At 49.1% G+C, this 22,730-nt stretch overlaps 4 protein-coding genes across 5 annotated transcripts; all 4 read right to left on the reverse strand.

Annotated features, from left to right (window-relative positions):
• Positions 1 to 2,814: 2,814 nt before the first annotated feature.
• LOC112955200 (olfactory receptor 51M1-like) lies at positions 2,815 to 3,765 on the reverse strand. The gene is made up of 2 exons (XM_026048476.1): positions 3,748 to 3,765; positions 2,815 to 3,548 (listed from the first exon to the last, which is right to left on the reverse strand). The coding sequence occupies exon 2, from the start codon at positions 3,520 to 3,522 to the stop codon at positions 2,851 to 2,853; it is 672 nt and encodes a 223-aa protein (XP_025904261.1). The 5' UTR covers positions 3,523 to 3,548; positions 3,748 to 3,765; the 3' UTR covers positions 2,815 to 2,850.
• A 6,912-nt stretch (positions 3,766 to 10,677) lies between these two features.
• LOC112955199 (hemoglobin subunit epsilon) lies at positions 10,678 to 11,927 on the reverse strand. Its single transcript, XM_026048475.1, has 3 exons — positions 11,836 to 11,927; positions 11,523 to 11,745; positions 10,678 to 10,936 (listed from the first exon to the last, which is right to left on the reverse strand). The coding sequence occupies exons 1-3, from the start codon at positions 11,925 to 11,927 to the stop codon at positions 10,808 to 10,810; spliced, it is 444 nt and encodes a 147-aa protein (XP_025904260.1). The 3' UTR covers positions 10,678 to 10,807.
• A 3,056-nt stretch (positions 11,928 to 14,983) lies between these two features.
• On the reverse strand, positions 14,984 to 16,260 carry LOC112955197 (hemoglobin subunit beta). 2 transcript variants are annotated; one of them, XM_026048474.1, is made up of 4 exons: positions 16,096 to 16,260; positions 15,767 to 15,989; positions 15,168 to 15,174; positions 14,987 to 15,116 (listed from the first exon to the last, which is right to left on the reverse strand). In XM_026048474.1, exons 1-4 carry the CDS (start codon positions 16,185 to 16,187, stop codon positions 15,046 to 15,048), a joined length of 393 nt encoding a protein of 130 aa, XP_025904259.1. In that variant the 5' UTR covers positions 16,188 to 16,260; the 3' UTR covers positions 14,987 to 15,045. The 2 variants fall into 2 exon arrangements, with proteins under 2 accessions (XP_025904258.1, XP_025904259.1); XM_026048473.1 differs by having other exon boundaries at positions 14,984 to 15,174.
• Positions 16,261 to 18,232: 1,972 nt separating this feature from the next.
• On the reverse strand, positions 18,233 to 20,345 carry LOC112955190 (hemoglobin subunit beta-like). Its single transcript, XM_026048466.1, is given in 4 exon segments — positions 18,233 to 18,314; positions 19,028 to 19,249; positions 19,350 to 19,467; positions 20,228 to 20,345. Coding segments are annotated over 4 exon segments (540 nt in total).
• Positions 20,346 to 22,730: the final 2,385 nt, after the last annotated feature.

Below are 22,730 nucleotides of genomic sequence, written 5' to 3' on the forward strand. Positions count from 1 at the left end.
TATAATGCACAGAATATTCAAGACATTTTGCACCTGGTAAAATATCTGGTGAATAATAGTTTAGAGGCTGTGTGCTCCACCCTGCCATCCCTTTGCCTGTTGAGTATCCTGAATTTTTAACCTCTTTCCATGCTGCAAGTATCTACAGCCTTTTATATATTTATCCCATTCCTGGTCAATAATGTGGGAGAGCTGAGATTCTCAAACTGATGCCCCCTTTTTTTTAGACAAATAGGATCTAAGAATGGAGGTCCTTGGAGAAGAGGATGTTTTCTGGTGAGTTCTTTCTATGGGTTCACATAACCTGAAACATAGGCTCAGAAAAATCTGATGCTTCCTAGATGTGATTGACCATCTCTACATGCACTAGATCATTGATCTACACATGTGTGATAGCTATTTGTCCAAGATTTTCACAAATGCAGCGAGACTTGCTAGGGCTGATACAGGGCTGCCAGGTATCACTGAATCTGGATGTATGGTTAAAGTCCTCTTCTTCCAGCCAGGTCAACAGGAATGAGATGCGTCCAAAAGCCGTGATTTGTGCTGCTGGAGCTGAAGGATCATGCCTCCCTTCACCTCAATGCTCCCAGACAGCACAATGTGGAGTGTGGAACTGACTCACGGCTGATGAGAAGGTTCATGGGCATTGCCTTAAGTGACCACGTGCTGGACCAGTGCAGACCCCAATGCAGGCAATCAAAGCAGAGCCTGTGCAGTGTCACTGCAGCAGCACTGGGCCCAGGATACTTTCGACTGATGTGAGAGCAGAATCATATGCAGCAAGTGTGGAGATCAGATCATCATCTGGTGGGAATGGGCCCAGTTCAGTCACTACACTGGTCCAGATCCACCATCCTGTGTGTGTTAAATCAATGGGAGAACCATCTCCCACCTGCAAGGAGGTATCTGCATGAACCAGATTACCCTAAATTAGACACCTGAGGTAGGTCTCATCCCACCTATGCTCCCTGTTCACCACACCACCCTCTGCTTTCATTTCCATTAATTTGGAAAGGACTGCTCTGGCGTAAGGTTAGAAAGCAGAGAGGTGAAGCAGTTCTGTGTATTTAAAACAAAAAGTTCTGATAGCAATGGTAGTTGCTCTGGACAGGGCTGTGCCTCCAATGGGCTCCAAGGACATCCATCCATCCATCCATCCATCCATCCATCCATCCATCCTGCAGAGCCAGGAAAGACCAAGAACACCCCTGCCTTCCCTTCTCTCTACTCATAAATCTGACAGTATTGAAAGCAACCTGGAAACACTGGTGTCTGCTGATGCCTGAGGAGCTCCTGAGGGAAATCACAGCAAAACAACAAAACAAACCACATGCATCCAGCTCAGCCAGAGAACTGAGAGGCTGTCAGCGCTTTGCAGGTTCCCTGCTGAGTTCTGCTGATGTGACCCAGACAAGACAAAAGCTCCTCTGGGGGTGGGCAGGACAGGGCACTGGCTCAGATGAGCATTCACAATGACTTTCTTGGCAGCCAGGGGGAGAATCAAGAGCTACCGAGAAGTTCTGTCGGTTCTGCTATAATTCACTGCAAGAATTCCTATTTTGTGGCCCCTTTTTGGTTAAAGCAAAACAAAACCAAGGGAATTACATATACCTGCCACAATGCAGCTAGATTCAGCAGTGCCTGAACTCCATGCTCTGAAATGCACTTTTGAGGGAATTATGATCCAAATGATATATCTAGTTACAGCTTGTCAGATGGAAAAGTCGCCAAGTTGCATAGTGTTCCTGTGAGTTTTGGCTGTGGTACACCCAAAAACTTTTTACAGGTAGAAAGAAGCACACCTTGTAAGAGGACTCCAGATTTTATTGATTTTGCAGTTAAAGTTTTACCCGTTCTATCAAAATACGGAAGATATTATTAGTTCAATGGCTAACACATTGTCATCTGCAAGCTTTGAGAATTCACTGCATGGTCCCTTGTCCAGGGTACAGCTGAAAATGATGAATAAAATGATAAAATGAGCCCTGGGAGATGTCCTTTGGGGTCTTTTCTGCTGACTCTTCTCTGAGCTGAAAATGACCTGCTCTATACTTGAACCAACTTCCTTCCATAGAAGGTTTCCTATTCTTTAACAGTTTCTAGCCAAAGACTTTTAGGGTGTCCAAACCTATAACATCTCCCGGACCCACCTGCTTGTAGATACCCTCACAGATGTCTTCTCTTTGCAGTAGTCTTTGCAAGACCATACTTAGCTGTATTGTTTATCTTATGTTTTACCATAGTACCTACTGTCTCACCAGGGACAGAAGTCAGGTCCATTCACTGTCATGTCTCTCAGGAGACCCTCTACAGCCTTTTGCAGGTGGAATTCAAGTGACCATCCCCTGTCCTCCAGCACAATGGTCCTTCGTGGTGGAGTTATCTACCCTTGCACCTTGCCTAGCAGTTCTGCAATTTCACATCAGAACTCCTTCTGGACTGTCATGTGAATGACTCACGCTCCTGGTACTTACTCATATTTAACTGACATTTATGTGTGCAATCCTTTCTTCATATTTATTTCAAACTGCTAAGGATCCTCCAATCCATCTGCTATGGGCAGTGCATCCATTTTAAGAGTCTACCCAGCACCTTCAGTGGTAAAATTTGACACTTGGCCACCAAGTAGCTCATCAGTTTCCTAGCTGGACTGCTGATTTTGATAAAGCTGGAGAGCTTTTAACTGTCAGTGTGAGCATCCTTTTTAAGGTGTCATTCCCATTACTTTTTAGCTCTCTTAATCTCTGGTTAAATAGGATATAGCACATTTTGCAGGCATTTTTGTGCTCTTCACTTTGTTAAGCTTCCCATATCTCAGAGGTCCCAAGGCTGCTGGCCATGACCAGGTCAGGCCAGGCTTTGACACAGGAGCCTGACCACCCCTTGGCGAATGTGCTTGGTTTGCATACTGTAGATGATGGGGTTCAACACAGGTGGGATGAAAAGGTAGATGTTGGCCATGAGAGCATGGCTAATGGGTGCAGCATCCTTCCCATACCGGTGTATAATGGACAGGCCGACCATGGGGACATAGAAGACCAGGACAGCGGAGAAATGAGATATGCAAGTGTTGAGGGCTTTGGCTTGTGCCTCTCTGGAGGCAATGCCCAGCACGGTCTTAATGATCATAATGTAGGACACGGTGATCAGCACAGGGTCCAGGATCACTATGAGCAGCACTAGAGTTAAACCATACAAGCTGTTCAGTGTGCTGTTGGTGCATGCCAGCCGTATCATATCCTGATGAAGACAGTAGGAGTGAGAAAGCACGTGGGACCTGCAGAACGACATCCGTGTAAGAAGGCAGATTAAGGGGAACAGAGTCATAGTGCATCGGCACACAATCGCCAGTCCAGCCTTTGCAACCCTGCTAGGGGTAAGGATGGAGGAATATCTCAGCGGGTAACAGATGGCCACGTAGCGATCAAAGGCCATGGCCAGAAGCACTGACGATTCCATGAAGGAAAAGGCATGGATGCAGAACATCTGGGTGAGGCAGACCGGGAATCTGATCTCCATGACGCCGAACCAGAACACATGTGGCACTGTAGGCAGGGTGGACAGAGTTAGCCCCAGGTCTGTGATCGCCAGCATAGAGAGGAAATAGTACATGGGCTCATGGAGCCTTTGGTATGTTCTTACCACCAGAAGGATGGTGCAGTTTCCCAGCATTGCGAGGAGGTATATGAGACAGAAAGGAATGACAACCCAGCGGTGGAAATGAGCCAGCCCAGGAATACTTACCAGCAGAAAGGCCAGGGAATCACTGCTGTTCCCTGGGGACATGCTAGCTCTAGGCTCAAGCCTTACTGGAGCTGAATTTCCATTAACATTCCCAGGTAACGTGGGATAAGATTTCACAGGGAGCTGAAAGCAAACTACCAGCAGAATGCAATCTATGGACTCAGGCTGAAGATCTAATTTCTTTTCTTCTCCCTCGAGATGCGTTGGATGAGAGGCTAGAACGTTAGAGTTCTGGACTCAGTTCTCATCCCAGTTTCATTTCCTCTGGGTTCCTTTCCTGTCAAGCAGATATTAATATGATTTATTGCACTGGTGCTGCCTCCCTTCCAAGATGCTGCAGTGTCTTCTCTGTCACTCTAAGCAACATCGTTGTTCTGTCCTATCGCTCAGGCTGTGGTCTCTATGTGCATCTGAGTCTCCCTACAGCTCTCTGCATCCAGGCACACCAAGTTCATAAAACACTACAGCCTGTCCCACTATTCCCCAATCTATCCCCATGCCCAAGGTGCCAGGAGGTTCTCTGTGCTGTGTATGTGCATTGCCTGGCACGGTGGGGTTGTCTCCAAGGACGAGTTATGGAAACAGAAGCAACTGCTGAAATTCATCTACAACCTGCTCTGATTCCAGAGGGGGCATGAGCAATCTGGCGTGTCTAACCTTGGCAAATTTAGAACACTGTCATTTTCCTTCACACCAGAGCTTATTGAATTTTATTATTGAATTTTATTATTGAATTTTATTATTGAATTTTATTATTTTATCTAATTTATTATTTATTATTGATTTTTATTGCCATCACAACAGTCTTTCTGATAGCAGATCAAGCTGGCTGGAAGTAGCAGGTGTTTCAGTAGACCTACATGTTATCAGTATATACAGCAACTATGGCTCTTAGCACTGATGTTATTACAGCTAATAGTTATGGGTAAAATAAAGCAATTTGCACACAAATGTCATGCTCATTTCTTCTACTGAACCATTCACAGCTTCCAAACCATGACACACGGTGCCTCAGTGAGAAAGAGGGGGGTGATGAGAAATGCAACTAATATAAGCAAAGCTGCTGTCAGGGGGTAAACATTGTATGCAGGCTCTGAATTTCTCTATTAAAAAATAAATTAAAATTATGGATTAAAAAATAAGAGGAATTGTGAAACCCACCTACACACTGAGCAGCTCGAGAAGAAGCAATCATGTGCTAGGCTTGGCTTTTGTTTTCTTCAGGGTCATTGATATGGAACAATTCAAACTTCCAGCTCTCCACACTCCACAATTTCGTGCTCACTCTGCCTACACAAACAGGAGACGTGGCATTGCCTAATTTGCACGTACTTGGCTAAACTCATGAATATGTTGAGAAAAATGGAAACTGTCCAATTTCCAGCTGCCGCACACCTCAGACAAAGTTCCAGGCATCTGCACTGCTGACTCCTACTGCGCCAGCTCAATAATTGGCTTGATAAGCTAAATTAGCAGGCAGCTTTCCAGAGTGCTCTCGTTATTGCAAGTATGAATAGCTCCGGGCTCCTGCCTTTGGGTGTAGAGTCATGCCTCGTGTCTCCTCGTCATCACCTTCTAAATGTGCTTTGGGTATCCTGCAAAAATAAAAGTTTACATTGCTTATGTCTTTTGCACATGAGCATGACCTGAGTGAAGAGCTGTTCAGCTGGGAGACGATGTGCTTTGCTTGTCCAGCTCCCACAGTGGCACGACACGGACTGAGGATGGGGAGAAGGGAGAACTGGTGCTGCCCGTGTCTCTTTGGAAAGTCCGCACAACCATGAAGCGATGCCATGCGTTCAAATTGCCCCATGGCTGCATGTCTCTCCTACCTTAAATGCCCCTTGTAGGGCTATTCAGCTCGAGCACCAGCAAGAGGAGTTGCTTCTGCTTCTGGGTTGACCCAGCTCCAGATAGAGGAGCAAGACACCGCTCCAACCAGCAAGCAGATGTTCAATAACCTGCATTTTGCCAAAGATCCCCCTGAGAAATACAGCTCTAAGACTGACTTGAGAGCTCTAAATCCTGACTGAAACATGCTGTGAAGCCATCGACTGCTGCTCTCTGTGAAAATGTCCCTCCTTTAGCCAGGGGAGTTCAGACATTGCACTCCTGCAAGGTCTCTGAAAGGTGGCCAGTGAACACCTCAGGAGCAGACAACACACTGTATCAGGAATAGATGCAAATAGTCAATGGAGATATGTAGAAAGATAAATAAATACATAAAGGATTTTGCTGGTAGCAGCTACCTGGGTGGCTACATGATGGAGAGCACGAAATAGCTGTCAGAGTGCATTGAATGCACTGTGAGAGCAAGCAACCGATTGCAGACCTAAGTTATCATTTCTCACAAGATCTGAATGCAAAATAACACTTGAACATTTAAAACACCAAGACGAATTGAGGCTTACATACAAATAAGGTGGTGCCCCTGCAGATACCCTCACCTCTGTGCTGCTCAAGTCCTCCAACAGGCAAGACAGCCAGACACAACACCACACTCCCAGCTGAATGTTCCACATGTGGAGGAAACTGTTTGTTTTTATAACACCCATGTGAAATCTCAGCACGGACTAGAATCACCTGTGACCTTCCCCTTCGCATCCCCAGGGTGCGATGACACCTCCATCTGCCAGCAGCTTGGCAGCAGCACAAGGGTGAATGCTGCAAGAACAACCAGAAGGATCCTAAATGTTTACGAAAAGCTGATCAGAAAACAAATGGGTGAAAAAAAAAAGCTAATTTTCTTTTTTTTTTCCCTTTCTTCTTTTAATAGAAAGATGATTTTTTCAAACGCCAAAATCTGAACAAAGGCAATTAGTTCTGCAAAAAGCTAATTTTCTTTTTTTTTTCTTTCTTCTTTTAATAGAAAGATGATTTTTTCAAATGCCAAAATCTGAACAAGGGCAATTAGTTCTGCAATGAATTTTGGATGCAGAAGACATCTGAACGGAATTCATCTCCAGACTCCTAAATTCCACTGTGTCCATGTGGATGCCCACACATGTGCTGAGTTTCTGATCTCCTGGTGCAAATGCTGGGGATCTCTCTGACATAGATTGGGGCCCATAGCGTGTGACCTGGTGCCCCAGCTGAAGTCCTTGGCTCTAGGGTGAAGCTGCTGCTCAGAACTTGGCCAGATGTGGGCTTGAGCCATCAACTTGCTGTGGACACAGGTGCATGCGTGTGTGTCCTTCAGAGACACGTGCTAGGGCACATGAGATTCGCAAAAGATGCATATGCGTAACTCTTAATTTTGCCTGGTTGCTTTAAAAGGACTTTTCCCTCCCTATTTCTTGTACAGTAAATAGGAAAAGTGCATTTCTGTGAGCACGGGGCCCCATCTGCACAGCAGCGGCTGTGTAGGCTGGGCAAAAGAAGACTGAGGGACATGGGCTGTAAAGCTGCCAGCAACAACAGAAATAATTTGATTTCTGTGTTAATTTTGTGTCAGCAATAAGAGGATTACTACACTTAAGTCCCATTAGTCTTTGGATATGAAAACACAGGTCATATTTCATCATTTTAAATAATTTTATCCCACCACTTTTGGTTTGGGATGGAAAATGAGCATGTATCTAGCTCTCTTATGAAATATAATCTGGCCTGAAAAAGCAATGAACAGAGCAGAGGAGGAAGAGGAAAAAGGAATGATGAAGGCAGATCAGAGAGGATTAATCACACTGGAGTGATTAATCACACTGGAGTGATCCCCAATCCTCCTTTTCTAAATGGTGCTAATGGGGAATCTCAAATCTCTTAATAACCACATGCTGTTTCTCAAGACTTTCACAGCAGTGTTGCCATTGCTGTTGACATCAGATTTTGCACAGGAAAAAATATTGTGGCCCTGTTCCTGGCCAGCCCTTGCAATCTTCTCCTACCTCTTTTCTCTACAACGTGGGTCTTGCACTCGTTGAGGATGGCAGGGCTGTGCAAAGGGGCTGGGGGAACGTGGGCATTGGTGAGACATAGACACAGACGGTCTCACCAGTGGGAGATGAGGCTTTCTGAGTGCCATCAAAGCCCTCATGCAAGGAGCCCCTGCAGCAAGGAGATGAGTAAAGCATGGGCAAAGCCATATATGATACGTGTAGATATGTGCAGATATGTGCAGGAGATCTGGGGAGGTGCTGAGGTCCTCTTGGTGATAAGGGTTTTGCATACAAACGGGCAGGTATCTTGTGAGAGGCATCCAAGAGACAATGGAAATGTCATTGGATAAGCACATTTCAGCCCAGCGGTTATTTGCACACAGGGAAAATGCAGCTATTTCTGTTCAAATCCCCACGAAAGGTAGAGTAAATAGCAAGCACCTGGGGAAGGGCTGCAGGTGCCCTGCACCCATGGCCAGCCTGGGCGTTTCTACCCTCTACCTTGGAGGAAACAATCCCGCTATTTGCACCTCAGAATCAATAAAGCATCTTTTTTTTTTATTCAAAGCCAGTGCATTGCAGTCTATCCTCATCTCTAGTTGAGTGAAAACACAAGCATATTCCGGAGGTGCCTGCATGTTGCTATGAATATGTTCACATCTCACTAGCTGCAAGACCTGTCTTTGTCGATTCTCTGCTACGCTGACATTTCTGACAGGGAGGAAGTCCCTGCAGAGACATCTGATCACGACTCGTGCTATAAATAATCCTAGCAGGGGCAGCATGGAGTCAGTTTTGAACATTTCGGCTTCATTCTCTTGGAAAGTGAAGAGAAATTTCTTTTTTTTTTTTCTGTTCCTGCAGTTCTGGTGACCGTGGGAACCAGACCAGATATGAGTAATTAAATCTGAGAGTCCTCCAGCCAGCACGCTCCTTACACTGACAATAGCATTTGAATAACAATTCCTTCAAAGGCTTCGAAGTTTTATTAATCCATTATATCTCTTAGCAAGAGTTCTTAAAGTTACATCCCCAGGAGACAGGCAATTTGCCACGGCTATTCCTGAGAGTGCTTCAGGGCAGAGAAAACAAGGGTTTTATTCTGATAAACACAAAATGCATACCCCTAATATATTTTTTTTTCACGGCACAGACTCCATTAATTATTCATTAATTATCCTATCACTGGTGTTTGACTAATTCTTTTCCTTAACACTTGTAAAAACCATACCTAATATTTGTTATGTGCAAGACCAGTTTTATCTTCCACCTAATGCATTAAGTGTGTTTAGCAAACCTGGGGCACTGCACAGCTCTACCAGGGCTCTTGCAGTAGGTCTACTAGTTTTGCTAGTCATTATTGCAAGAATTGCACCATCCATCAGAATGTGCATGTGACTTATGAGTCACTAACAACATACAGCAAATGGATTTTTTTTCCTAATTTATATAGTTTATTGCTATTTTTCCAAGCATTTTTTACAGGGGATCATTCTCTGCTCCTCTCCTTGAGCAGTGCATTCACTTACTGCTCTGTGCTGTCAATGGAAACTCCCTGATGGACTGTCCCAAGAAGTACGACATGCTCATTTGTCACAGACCTTTGGTGTTGTCTCAGGCTTGAGTAAGCCGGTGAGAAAGAGAGGAGCAATCCATCAGCCTGCTGCTGAGACTGAAGAGTGGTTCTTCATATTTCCAGACTGCGTGGTGTAATTCATGGTGATTCAGGGTTTTTTCAGCATTTTAAAATAGCATTTGATCCAAACCTGCATTGCACAGCTTCAATCTGTAAGCAACAGGAGCACATCACGGGGGAGTTCAGATGAGCAACCTCCGGGGCAAGCCTTCCTGCTGAGCAGCTTGCTTGGGTGGGAAGCAGCCTATTCCTGCATTTCCACCCCAGTTTATACCAGCAGCACAGCAAATTTGCAATTGCCAGCACTGGAAGTTGTGTTATCCTGCATGTTGCACAAGCAAAGCCTCCAGCAGCCCATATGTCATGTCCTCTCCATGCTGGCTCTTGGGCCATGCCTATCCATGCAGCTGCGAGTGCTGTGGTCCTTCTGGCCCATGGAGATTAGCTGCAACCCCTGCTTGCTCTCTCTCTGTCCTTCCTGGTGACAGCTCTGCTTCTCCACGTGGCCTTTGACCAGTTGGGCTATCCCTCATCTTCTGCACCATGATGGGCAGCATCTGCATTCTCCTGCCTCCCACCTCCAGCTCTGCCACGTAGAGCATCAGAACAGAACCAATTTAGAGAAGCGTCTTTAGACTGGATTGTTCATAGAGCCCTTCCATATAAGTCATATGGGAGGAAAGGCAAGAAACATCCTGTAAACTGCCAGCAGGGAATAGCCAGGTAGTCCAGACGGGAGAGGAGTTCAGGTGGTCTTGGGATGCTTGTTGGTTTGGCTGCACACACGAGCAAGAAGCAGGGTCTTGTTGACCCAAAACAGCACAAAAACACCTTAAATGGAGCTACAGATCACAGACTTTGACTTGTGTTGTAATCCTCAGCCCAGGTGATGCACTGGGCTGATGCACATCAACCCATTGAGTTAGACACTGTGGCAGCCGGGACCTGTCTGCCCAACAGCTCACTCATACGATTCCATTGTATTCATATCTTGGTTATTTTTGTATTTTCCCCCTGTTTTTTTTTTAATAAAATAACTAATGAAGAATGGAAATTGTCATCCTTGTCCCAGTGAATCAATATCCAAACTTGGCCTATTGCAATCCTGTTTTTCCCCCTGTTTTTCCCCCCCCCTTTTTAATGGTGGAAGGATGACCGGCTCCTCCAAGGTTGTACACCCATTAATGCAGTGGGTTTTGCTCGCAGATTTTGCTGCCAAGTGAGTGTCCCCAGCTGGAAAGGGGGAAAACTTTGGGACCGAATGTATTTGGAGACGAATGCCTGCTATAGCATGATATATTGCTTTTGGGAAGCAGCACCTTTGGTGCTGGAAAAAGCATTTTTTCTGGAAAAAGCATTCAAAGCCAGTCAAATACATCAACTTTTCTCAAATACATCAGCACACAGAGACAGGAGCGCTGCAGATTTGGCCTCAGGAGCCATTTATTCAACCATTACAGCCCGTGAATGCCCTGAGGGCTTTTCCCCGCGTTCGGAGGTGCTTGCGGTGGCGCGGGGGGCTCTTCCTTGCCCGGTGGGTCCTGGAGCCTCAGTGGTACCTGCGGGCCAAGGCGTGAGCCACGATGCCCACCAGCTTTTGCCAGGCAAACTGGCAAGCAGGGGTGAAATCCTCAGCGAAGTGGGAAGCCAGGACGATGATGAGGATGTCCCCGAGCAGCTGGAAGAGAAGGGAGGGAGCACATGCAGGGTCAGCGTTGTGGGGATGAAGGAGTGAGCAATGGTAGAACAAGGAAGGCTTTGCTTTTCCTCTGATCTCTCCTGTTTTCTATTTCTCTCCAATTGCAAACAGGTTTTTTTTTCCTTTTTCTTCAAGTTTTGTCTCCCTGCTGCAAACCTCTTTCCTTTCTGCTCTGCCCTTTTCCCTTGCAGCCCATGCCCAGACCCTGCTGCCTCCATGACCTCCACTGCCTTCTCCTGACTCCCTCCCACTGTATCCTTGTTTCGGAGCACGTTAGCTGCTCGCTTTGCTGTAGGAACTGTTTTTTTCTTAATTGACCTGATCAGCTTCCCTCCATCCTGGACTCATCCAACCCATGCTGCTACAGCATCCAAGTTTGCTTTTCTTGTCCCGAAGCCAAGCACCTTCCTAAAACTTCTCCTTCCCAGTGCTGCACCCAGTGCTGCTACAAATGGGACCCTGTGACAGTCACTTTTAGTTCTTTACATTTGCTCTGTGCTCAAGGCAAAACCTGTTGGTCCCCACATTTTGCAGGGATGGGGATCCGGTGGCCAACATCACTCACCCTGAAGTTCTCAGGGTCCACGTGCAGCTTGTCGCAGTGCAGCTCGGACAGCTTGGAGTAGGTGGCCTTGATGTTGTCCAGGTTCTTCACAGCCTCCCCGAAGGAGGTGAGCACTTTCCTCCCATGGGCGCGGACCTTGGGGTTGCCAGTGATGGCAGTGGGGCTGGAGAGGTTGCCGAAGGAGGCAAAGAACCTCTGGGTCCAGGGGTAGACGATGAGCAGCCTGAGGGACACAAGAGACACTCAGATATCATTAACATTCCCCAATGGCACCTGCTTCTTGGTGCTCGGCGGCCGCAGGAGCCCAACCTACCTGGCCAGAGCCTCGGCGCCGCATTCCTCCACGTTGACCTTGCTCCAGATGCTGGTGATGAGCTGTTTCTCCTCGGCAGTCCAGTGCACCATGGTGGCGGCGGTGTTTGCTCGTCGTGGCAGGAGAACCAGAACCAGAACCAGAGCGTGTGTCTGCAGCGTGGACCCCTGGTGCCTTTTATCTGCTGCTGGCCGCTCCTCCCCATGCCACGACGCGGGGCCATTGGCCAGGGCTGGGGTGGGGGACCCCGCGCTGGGAGGCCATCAACTTATCTTGAGTCCAAGAGCTTTATCCCATTGCTCTGCTGTCCAGTGGCCACCAGTGGGCCCCTCTGCAGAGACAGGGCTGCACCATCACCGTGCAAGCTAAAGCCCAATTACTGCGCAATCTAAAAGCCAATTATCATGTAATTTAAAGCCTCATTCCATGCAATTACAGCCCAAGGTTTTTACAAAAAAAAAAAAAAAAAAATGCATGGGATTCAGTGGCATGTGCAACCTCCTGCTCTGACCCTTCCAAGTGGTGGATCTTGCCCTGCCTTAGCCCCTACTAGCAAGAGTTCCCACATGAACCTGAGGCTGCTCAGAGACCTGAGAATGAGATTCTTTGCTGAAGACCCCATGGCTGTGAGTCTGATCCCACAGCTGGGTTTTAAGTGTGATTTATGTTGGGATAGGCAAGAGGCACTGGGTCCTGGAGGATGAACAGGGGCAGTGCTGGAGCAGGGCTTCTGCAGGGCTAAAGGGCTGAACAAGATCCTGGGCTTGCTCCCTCCAGCCAAGAGTCTCCTTGCTCTATGCTGAAAATACAGAAAGGGGAGGAAAATCAGCTACAACTGGAAAATTCTGAGCTGGATTTTTCAGTTTAATAGCACTCCTTTTTCCCTATTAGTGATAGGACTATTTTTATTTTTCACTCAAGAAGGATTAAAAATTCTTCATGCGAGGAAGGCCAACATCTGTCTTTCACCAAGAAAACTCAGCATATGAGGGCTGTGTGCCAGAGCGAGGTGGCCACCCGAGGTGCACACAGTCCCCCTGCATGCCCGGGAGGGCAGGAACCGCCCTCCGCCTTATCAGCTCTTATCAGCCACATCAGGAGCCACGGCGGGTGCTGCGGCAGCTATTGCACAGGCTGCTATTGCCCAGGAGGAAAACGAGCAGGGTGAGAGGATGCATCCCGCGGGATCCAATGCCTCCAGGTGGACCGGGTGCATCCAGTTGGATCTGATGCATTTTGTGCATTGTGTGCACATGTGGCATCCATGCAGCTCTGCATTTTGTGGGGAGGAACAGGGGAGGGCCTAGAACACTCTCAGGGAGGATGTGTGATGAAACTGAGGAAGAAGAAGAGTATTTATTGTTCGTTCTGCCATTCAAATGAAGAGTAAACCTGTTGATTTTGACTGGTTTTGATCATTGATTCATTGCTTTCCCATGCCTCTCTCCTGTGAATATTGAATAAACAAAGACAGCAGTATGATTGCATCCCGGTTGTGTTAATTACTAGTTATACTTAAAGCTTTATCTACAAGTCAGATAATAATTATTATGTCTTTAACTATTTGTGATAGTGGGTGTGTTGTTCATTAGTAAATTAATCCCATTTTCACAACAGAAATTCACTTCACTGAAAACAAACTGAAGCACCGAAATTTCTGTGAATCCAGCAGTCAGTGCTGGCAGTGCCCACAGGGTATCGCCCTGAGCTGCAGTGGCCACAAGGTCCTGGGGGTGGAAACCTTTGCTCTTGGAGTTGGGGTACCTGAAATGGGAGCCCTGACAGTAGGAAAGGGGAAAAACCCCATTCCTTCCCCATTTCTCTCACCCAGAATTATCGCTCTTTTCCGGCCCCAGGCACCTTGTTTGCCAGACCTGCTTGTTCAAGTCACTTAGTCATTTCTGCCCCAAATCTGTGATCAAGCTCACTGAATCATCTCAGCTCAAGTCATTTAGTCATTTCTGCCCCAAATCTGGGATCAAGCTCACTGAATCATCTCATTAATTGCTGTGGCCCCTCAAACATCTGGTAATAACAGCATGCTCTGTGCCTGCCCGGCCACTCTGCAGAGAGGAAAACACTTAATACTTTATAACGGTAATAATAATAACAATATTAGTAGTAATAATAGCCACAGTAGTAACAATAGTAGTAAGAGCACAGTAGTAATAATGACACAACAAAACAATGGTAATAATGATATAACCATTCCGTGATTATGTGAATAGTAGTAAAAATAGTAATAAAAACGGGTTCTCCATGTCTGCTTTGACACAAGAAGCAGAGCCCCACTCCCCCGGAGCAGTGGGCACAAGAAGGAGGATTTGGGGGCTACCGGGGGGCACTGGACACCTCTTAGCAGGACAGAAGGGGGGATGCTGATGCACGCAGAATGGGGCAGGGCTGGGAAGATCCTGCAATATATACCCCTTTCCTCTTCATTTCCCCCCTTTTTAAAATGCAAACATGCCCTTTCAGCCAAGAATCGTTTTTACTGACTCATGCTCAGCGCAGACACAACCGAGGTTGGAATTTCCTCCCACGCCAGGAGCAAACACCTCTAAGGAGCCGCGTTGTGCAGGTGCCTGAGCGGCTTTGCTCGCCCAGGAACATCCACTGATGCCCACATCCAAAAAATTATTAATATCCAGCAGTCTTGGCAGAATGGGGCCCCTGAGAAGCTGCAGGGTGGGTGTTGCAGGGCGAGAAAGAAGTGCATAAACAAGGTCTGGACCGGCCTTGATAGGAGGACGCAAAATGTTTATCTCCAACCTGCCCACACCCAGCTGGTGTGAGTCAGCTCGTTTCTTACAGGCTTCGTGCCAGAGATGAGCTGGGGCGGATTAAAGTCTTCACTTTATTTATCTGCCTTATAAAACACAAATGCCCCCCCCCACACTGGCCACGAAATACCCGTGTTTTACAGCAAAACGCTGTCTCTTTCCACAAGGCAAACTTCCCCAAGGGCTGGGCATGGGCGTAGGGCAGCAGGGCTCTGTTCACGCAGCACTCCTGGAGCAGCGAATTCCACCCGGTCCCTCCAAGAAGGGCAAGCAGGAGCGGGACCCCCCATCGCGGGTACCCCCCCCAGACCCCTCAGAGACACAGACAACACGCTGGAGACTTCACGGGATGATTTTTATTAGGTTGTCACATGCCGCCGGCTCTGTGCCGCCTTCTGCCCGGCCGGAGGAGTCTCCTGCCAGCGCTTTAGTGGTACTTGCGGGCCAGAGCGTGGGCCACGACGCGCACCAGCTTCTGCCAGGCGGCCTGGCACTCGGGGGTGAAGTCCTTCGCGAAGTGGGCGGCCAGGACGATGATCAGGATGTCACCCAGGAGCTGCAGAGGCAGAAACAGGCGCCCAGTCAGCAGCGCTCGGGACCCTTCGGACCCGCTTGCAAGCACCCATCCCAGCCCCAGGGACGCTTCCCACTGCTCCGTAAGAACCTCCCTGGACACTGTGATGCTCTTTCAGAAGGTTCTTAAGTTTGTTCTCTAAAGATTCAGCTTTTTAGAAGTGTTTAGCCTGATTTTTCAGACTTCGGAGCGCTCTGAAGGTGAAGAGCTGTACGACCCACATCTCCTCTAAGTCCCCTTCCTCTTTTGCCTTTCCCGTTTAGCTGTCACTCTGCTCCATGCCAGCTTTTGCTCCCACTTGTTTGCTTTCCCTTGGTTGAAACCTCTTCCTGCCCCAACAGCTGCTTTTGCTTTCCCCTCCACCTCCTTTTCCGTGCTCAAACCACCTCCTTACCACTTCTCTTCCTCTTTGCCATCCTTGGCTTCACCCTCTGGATGGACCGCAGCCACTGAGCCCGGCTTAGCACAGCCCCTTCCCTCCTGCCCCTCACCCTGGCCTCCTGCCTGCAGCGAGTCCCTGTGCATGGCCGGGAGCCCGGGGAGCAGCCGGACCCCGTGTGGGACCATCACTCACCCTGAAGTTCTCGGGGTCCACGTGCAGCTTGTCGCAGTGCAGCTCGGACAGATGGGCAAAGGTGTTCTTGATGCTGTCCAGGTTCTTCACGGCATCCCCGAAGGAGGTGAGCACCTTCTTGCCGTGGGCACGGACCATGGGGTTGCCAGTGATGGCAGTGGGGCTGGAGAGGTTGCCGAAGGAAGCGAAGAACCTCTGGGTCCAGGGGTAGACGATGAGCAGCCTGGGAGAGAGAGGGTTGGGGGACAAAAGGAGAGACATAGGCACAGTTAGAGCATCCTCCACGGAGCTGCTTTGCCCCCGTCCTGGCACCCAAGCCCTTGACCTACCTGGCCAGGGCCTCAGCACCGCATTCGGCCACGTTGACCTTGCCCCAAAGGCCGCTGATGAGTTGCTTCTCCTCGGCTGTCCACTGCACCATGGTGTCGGCTGGAGGGTCGCGTGTAACTGCAGGGAGGTGCGGAGGAAGTCACGGCTCTCGCTCCCAAGGGGATTGCCCGCGGGCCGGCGCCTCTCCCCGGCCCCCCTTTTATACGCTCCCCTGGGCCCCTCCTCCGCTCCGAGCACCCCCTCCATTGGCTGCATGCGGGGGGCCCCCGGCACCCCCAGGGAGGGGACGCGGCGTCAGGGTGGGACCCGTGGCACAGTGCCCAACGCCACCAGCGCCACCACCCATGGCCTCTTCTGCGGTGTTTGCCCCCCACAAACACTGAGCACGGCCCCCTATCACTACACAGCCCCCCAGGACCCTCCTGAGATACAAGGCTTGGGTTGACCTGGTGGCCTTCAGGTGGCTCCATGCCATGGTGCAGGGCAGAGGACCAGGATGTGGGGCTGTTGGGTCTGCCCCTCTGAAAGCCACAATGTGTGCGAGTGATTTCTCTTTTTTCCTCTTCTTTTAGAGCCTGCCAGACTTGGGTTTTCCTCTTTTATTATTTGGCAGTTTGCTTGCTCCAAGGTAGGACTAAACATAGGCAGAGTCTACTGCAGTCAGTAGGTGCTTGGGAGGAAGCATTGCAGCACCTGCAAGATCTCAGTGTGCAGAGGCCCCAGAGGAGATGGGAAGACCGGTTATACTGGGAACTGCATACAGCAGCAGACCTGTCCTGGTGACTTTGCAGAGGGTAGAGGAGCAGGAACAAGAGATGATTTCCCCACAGTGGGGCAGGAAGGACCAGTTCTCCTGTAACAGCTCATTAGGGTCTGCAGCAAAGAGCCTTGTGTCCTGGTAAGGGTGATGGTCTCACTGCCCCAGCAACACCTGGGTCTGTTTAGCCTGGAGAATAGAAGGCTGAGAGGGCATCTGATTAACATGTAGAAGTTCATGAAGGGGGAATGTAGGGAGGAAGGGGACAAGCTCTTCTCAGTGGTGGCCAGTGACAGGACAAGGGGTAATGGGTGCAAGTTGCAACACAGGCAGTTCCATCTCCAGGTGAGGAGGAACTTCTTCACTGTGAGGGTGACAGAGCAGTGGAACAGGCTGCCCAGGCAGGTTGTGGAGTCTCCTGCTCTGGAGAACTTCAAAACCCACCTGGATGCCACCCTGTGCCCCATGCTCTGGGTGTCCCTGCTTGAGCAGGAAGATTGGACTAGATGATCTCTAGAGGTCCCTTCCAACCTTTACCATTCTGTGATACTGTGTGAACACAGATGTCCCCCAGCCCCTGCAGAGGAGGCTGGAAACCTGCTTTGGAGCTATTCCCTCTGCTTTCTCCCCCAAAATGCGGTGTGAGCACCCAGGGGAGAGAAGTCCACTGTGCAGATGTCCTCCATGTGTCCCCAGGCGGTTATCTGGATCTAGGGGTGTTATATGTGTGGGACAGGGAGAACAGATACCCTGTCCCTTATGTCCATAAAACCACCATCCTCGGCTATGAAAGTTACCTGTGTCTATAACACTCTCCTGTTAACAATCTAATTCAGACAAAGAGTAAAATAGCCTTTTTCTTTCCCTAGAAGAAATTGTAAAAAATGGACCCAGCTTCCCTGATTATTGTCTAACATCAGTACAGAAGGAAATATTCCACTTAATCTGCAAAAAAAACTAAAATATTAAACACAGCAATGTTCTGTGCTCTCTCAATAAACCACCAGAGCTTTTTAATTTCCTCCTTAATTTTTGTGTGTTTATTTGTTATGGCCTTGAACATTCCCCAGGATTTTCTCTGCATGGAGCGGTCTTGCTTCCTTCACAAAAGCATAAAAGTGGCTTGCATTGGCCCATGAACTCAGGCATCTTCACTCCTCTGGCATTGAGGTCAGCCCAGCAGCCCCATCCTCATGCAGGTGCCCATTCATGAGCGGAGCATTCGGTGTTTATTAGCAATTAGGGCCCAGGGGAGCGGGAGGACATTCCTCGATGGAGAGCTGCACTCAGCAGCCGTCAGTGTGTCCCCATTTCCCACGGGAAGCAGTGCGTTGGTGATCCGGTTGGGCCAGCACGTGGGCCACCATATGGACCAGCTTCTACCCAGTGGACTCGCAGGGGGAGGTTACCTCTTTGCTAGAACAGGCAGCCCGCATGATGATGAGGATGTCACCGAGGACGAAGGGAGGAGATGGTCACCAGGAGATGGGCCTTCCACCCCAAGTCATCCTGCTCTGGTCCATGAATGGACAAACCAACTGACCAACTGCCCCACATGTCTGGGACCACAGCCCAGCTCCAGATTTTGCAGGATTCATGTTAAAACACGGAACTGATTTATCACTACTTGGCAGCACAAACCTTTCCACACAGTTTGCGTCCCTAGCAGTCACCAGGGTGCCTGGAGGATGGATCATCCTCCTCAAACCCTCCTTTTCCCTTCTGTCCCTTCTCCTTTTATTTCCCTACCTTCCTTCTCTTTCACTTGGCTCAGATCCTTTCCTTCTGTAGAAATGGCAGGGGTTATTTTCTCCTTTTATTCAACCATTCCCCCATGCCCAAGATCAGCTCCTCACTTCAAACCTTGCCTCCACTTCTTCCCTTCTGCTCTCTGGCTGTTCTGGGCCAGCACTGCTTCTCCTCCGCTCAATCTGCAAGTTGCCTGTGTTCTCCTCGGTGTTTCACTCATGCTCATATCACCCACACAGGGTGGGTGGGCCTTGCAGATCTATAATCCATATTTCTTGCTGACTGCTTAGATATACCTATTCATCTGATCCATGGTTTGGGCACCCTTGGAGGACTTCGTTCCTGGGTCTTGGGGACTATGAGGTTCCTCTGAAGCCCTCAGAGAACAGAAACCTCTGTTTCAGTGAAGACCCAGGTCTGACATCCTGACATTCTCAAGGTCCACGTGCATCTTCTCACAGTGGAATTTGCTCAGCTAAACAACAAATTTCTTGATGTTGTCCAGGTTCTTCACAGCTTCCCTGAAGAAAGCGAGCACCTTCTTATCATGGGTTTGGATCTTGGAGCTGCCAAGGATGGCAGTGGGGTTGGAGAGCTTGCTGAAGGAAGCGAAGAATCTCTGAGTCCAGGGGTAAAAGACAAGCAGCCTGGGGAGAAAGGGATGGGGGACACAGGCAGAAACACAGACATCATTAACACTCTGCCTGCACCTGCAGCAGTTTCTGCATCCATGGTGGCCAGAATTACCTGGCGAAGTCTTCAGCACTGTGCTTGGTCACATTGACCTTGCTCTGGATGCTCGTGATGAGCTGCTCCTCCTCAGCATTTTGGTGGTGTGGAGCAAGAGGGTTTGCTGGGGGCTTCACTGGGCAACGATGAGGAAGGGGAACTGATGTCTTTCCCAGGGATTTTTATAAATGAAGGACAGCTTGGCCTAATCTCAGTTATGTGGCCTGTGGTTGGGGATGGGGTGGAAGCTGTGCTGCACAAAGAGAGATAGCAATTTTGGATACTGTCCAAGGGGAATAGAGGTCAATTGCCCCCTTTTGCCTTTGATTGGACAAGAGGCACCACGTACCCATGTGCTTACAGGTGCAGGGGGAGCTACCTGCATGGTTTCTCCTCTGCTACCGATTTGCACTCTTGTGGTGGGGACTGATATGAAATGCAAAGCCAAGGGGACAAGCAGTGATGGTCATAGACTGCAGTCTCAGCCCTGGCCTCCTTCTGAGGCCATTGATGGTGCATAGATGTGGACTCCATGGGCACTCATCCTGAACAGCCCCAAGGATCACCAGCACCACCTCTGAGAGGCAAAGGTTTGCTGAAAAACAAGATTTTTTTTCCCTCTGTTCTCTATCACTCCACCTTAAACACAAGTACCTCCTTCCTTGTCCTTCCTACCAAAAAGCTTCAGACTTGTCCCTACTGTTCTGAGTTTAAGGTCTGTCAGAATCCGTTTCTCGTCCTCATGACCAGAGAACGTGAGCCCATCTTGGAGGCACAGCTCTTAATTACAGGTCCCTGGGCACTGCATCACCCACAACAGCTGAGACACACTGTGCTGGAAAGCAGTTCCTAATGCTGGTCCCACCTGAGATGCAAGATGCTGGAGAATGACTAACTTAGGGGCTTGCTGAGCTTCGCCTTCTGCCCTATTCCTTCTCCTTCAGCTCTGTCCCTCCTCAGCCTGTGTGATCCTTCCTGCTCGCTCTTGGAGACAGCAGCATCTCCTGAGCTCATGGGGTCTCTGCTGGTAAACATCAGCCCCTCCTAACAACTTCTTTCTTCAGAGCAATTTTCACACCACCTCAAGCAGTGGAGCTCATGTCTCTGGGCTGCTATCAACCATCAGCTGAGAGAGGGGAAAAGCATGAAAAACTCCCGAAGGCTTTTCAGTTTTAACCTTCCTTGAAACACAGGCAGTTCCATCTCCAGGTGAGGAGGAACTTCTTCACTGTGAGGGTAACAGAGCCCTGGAACAGGCTGCCCAGGGAGGCTGTGGAGTCTCCTTCTCTGGAGATCTTCAAAACCCGCCTGGATGCCACCCTGGCCCTCATGCTCTAGTGTCCCTGCTTGAGCAGGAAGGTTGGACTAGATAATCTCTAGAGGTTGCTTCCAACCTTGAATATTCTGTGATTCTGTGATTCTTAGTCAGACACAAAGATGTTCTAAGAAATCCTCTCACAGAGTGAGGAGGGAAGAGTCTATCATGAGGTGCCAAACTGAAGCAACTTCCATAGTTCCTGTCTCATTCACAGAACCAAACGAATATGGGTCCTGTATTCTTCTGTCCACGGGGGATGGATTCACGTGCTCCAGACTCACAGCTGGAGCATCCTTGCAGACAGCTGTCTGCTCATGACGCGGGTGACACTGACCGCAGGGTCCTTCCCTGCCTGTGTGGTCCATCAGGAACAAGAACCGTTTTCTCACATGGAAACCACCCAGCTATAAGAGAAGGGCTATTAAAGTGATGGAACAGGCCGGAACAGGCTGCCCAGAGAGGTTGTGGAGTCTCCTTCTTTGGAGATCTTCAAAACCCGCTTGGACGCAGCCCTGTGCCACGTGCTCTAGGTGACCCTGCGTGAGCAGGGGGTCACCCTAGATGACCTCTGAGGTCCCTTCCAACCTTCCAACCTTCGGCATTCTATGATTCTATGATCCTATGATGGCCTTTGTGAAACAAGCAGAATTTACTGGTCACTCTGATTGCAGCAGGCAGTGTTCCTCACCAAGCTTTGCCAGAGCCCTTATCAGAAGCAGTGGCAGATATATCCAGCCCCTGCTGTCCTGGATCCTCGCCAGCCCCTCTTTCCTCTGCTCCAGACCTCCACTTGCTGAGCCAGGCTGTCCTGCTGGTGTCCTCTCTCTCATTCTGTTTGTTCCCATCTCCCTCCTCTACCAGAGAGCCCCGTGGTTTCCTAACCTGGGGCAGGAGCTCACTCCTTCCTCCCTTCTTCCTCCAGGGAAGGATGCAGCAGGGAGCAATATGCTGATGTGCATGTACCAAAACAGTCCTGTAGCACCCAACCTTGCTCATTCAGACCCCAGCCAGACCGTTTGGGCTGGAGCCACCTGGCAAAGGCTCTAGATTCCAAAAGTCTCTGTGTGCCCAATGCCCGCATGGCCTTTGCCCAATACTTGGGCTCTGCTCTCTGGGGAACATGGTCTGCACAGCGAGGTGGCCCAGGAAAGCACTTGAGATCCTGCTCTGGTGCAGTGTCTTTGGGAGAGACACTTCCTCTGCTGGTGCCTCCATTCTTTGGCTGCAAAGGATGGATAGGCCATCGAAATCCTTCCTTTTGCAAAGACCTTTTGGGCTGGCTGCTGCTGGGATGAGGTGGCACCATTTTGACACTGTTGGCGCTATTTAACATTATTTGGCACTATTTTGAGAAGAGATTTGGCACTATTTTGAGAAGAGAAGAGAAGAGAAGAGAAGAGAAGAGAAGAGAAGAGAAGAGAAGAGAAGAGAAGAGAGAAAAGAGATCTAGTCCACTGTTTTGGACTAGATGATCTCTAGAGGTCCCTTCCAACCTTAACCATTCTGTGATTCTGTGATTTTGTGATTCTGTGATTCTGTGTGACACCAGACCTCCTGTTGTGTTCATCCAGCCCAATGTCCAGCACTCACCTCTATCCCTACTCATGGGGCTATTGGTGTTCCTGATTGCTCTAGCTGTACGCAAGAGAGGGGCAACTCTTGCTTGGAGAGTATGGCACACTAAATGCCTCTTTCAAGGTGCACAATACCACCCTACCCCTTGTCTATACCTTTAAGTGCTTAATAAGGCCAGTTAGTCACTTTTAGCGAGTAAGAGGAATTTGTCCTCATGGGAGGAATGTGAAGCATGCAAGTAGTCTCCAGCCTCCATAGAAATCATTTTTCTCAGATCATGAAACGGGACCACTGAGAACTCTCTGGACCTCCTGTCTGACACAGGCACCATGGGCCAGTGTTTGAGCACAGCAGGTTAGATTAGATTGAAGCACCTCTGATCTCTGGAGACCTGCCAATGCCAGTGACTGAAACTCATCACAGGAGGAAACTGCTTGAGTGAGAGACTAGGAGTGGACTGAGATCCCAAAAGAAGAGGAACATCAATGGCATCCCTGCCAAACCTC

The sequence above is a fragment of the Nothoprocta perdicaria genome, unplaced genomic scaffold (assembly GCF_003342845.1).
Source record: "Nothoprocta perdicaria isolate Ctin4 unplaced genomic scaffold, notPer1 scaffold_541, whole genome shotgun sequence".
Classification (NCBI taxonomy): Eukaryota; Metazoa; Chordata; class Aves; order Tinamiformes; family Tinamidae; genus Nothoprocta; species Nothoprocta perdicaria.

Excerpts from the sequence above, each read along its gene's own strand:
- LOC112955200 (XM_026048476.1), bottom strand. The coding sequence starts at position 3,522 with ATGGAGATCAGATTCCCGGTCTGCCTCACCCAGATGTTCTGCATCCAT.
- LOC112955199 (XM_026048475.1), bottom strand. The coding sequence starts at position 11,927 with ATGGTGCACTGGACTGCCGAGGAGAAACAGCTCATCACCAGCATCTGG. Across the intron at positions 11,746-11,835 it reads GGCGCCGAGGCTCTGGCCAG|GCTGCTCATCGTCTACCCCT; the intron begins GTAGGTTGGGCT and ends TGTGTCCCTCAG. Across the intron at positions 10,937-11,522 it reads TGGACCCTGAGAACTTCAGG|CTGCTCGGGGACATCCTCAT; the intron begins GTGAGTGATGTT and ends CTTCTCTTCCAG.
- LOC112955197 (XM_026048473.1), bottom strand. The coding sequence starts at position 16,187 with ATGGTGCAGTGGACAGCCGAGGAGAAGCAACTCATCAGCGGCCTTTGG. Across the intron at positions 15,990-16,095 it reads GGTGCTGAGGCCCTGGCCAG|GCTGCTCATCGTCTACCCCT; the intron begins GTAGGTCAAGGG and ends TCTCTCTCCCAG. Across the intron at positions 15,175-15,766 it reads TGGACCCCGAGAACTTCAGG|CTCCTGGGTGACATCCTGAT; the intron begins GTGAGTGATGGT and ends CTGCCTCTGCAG.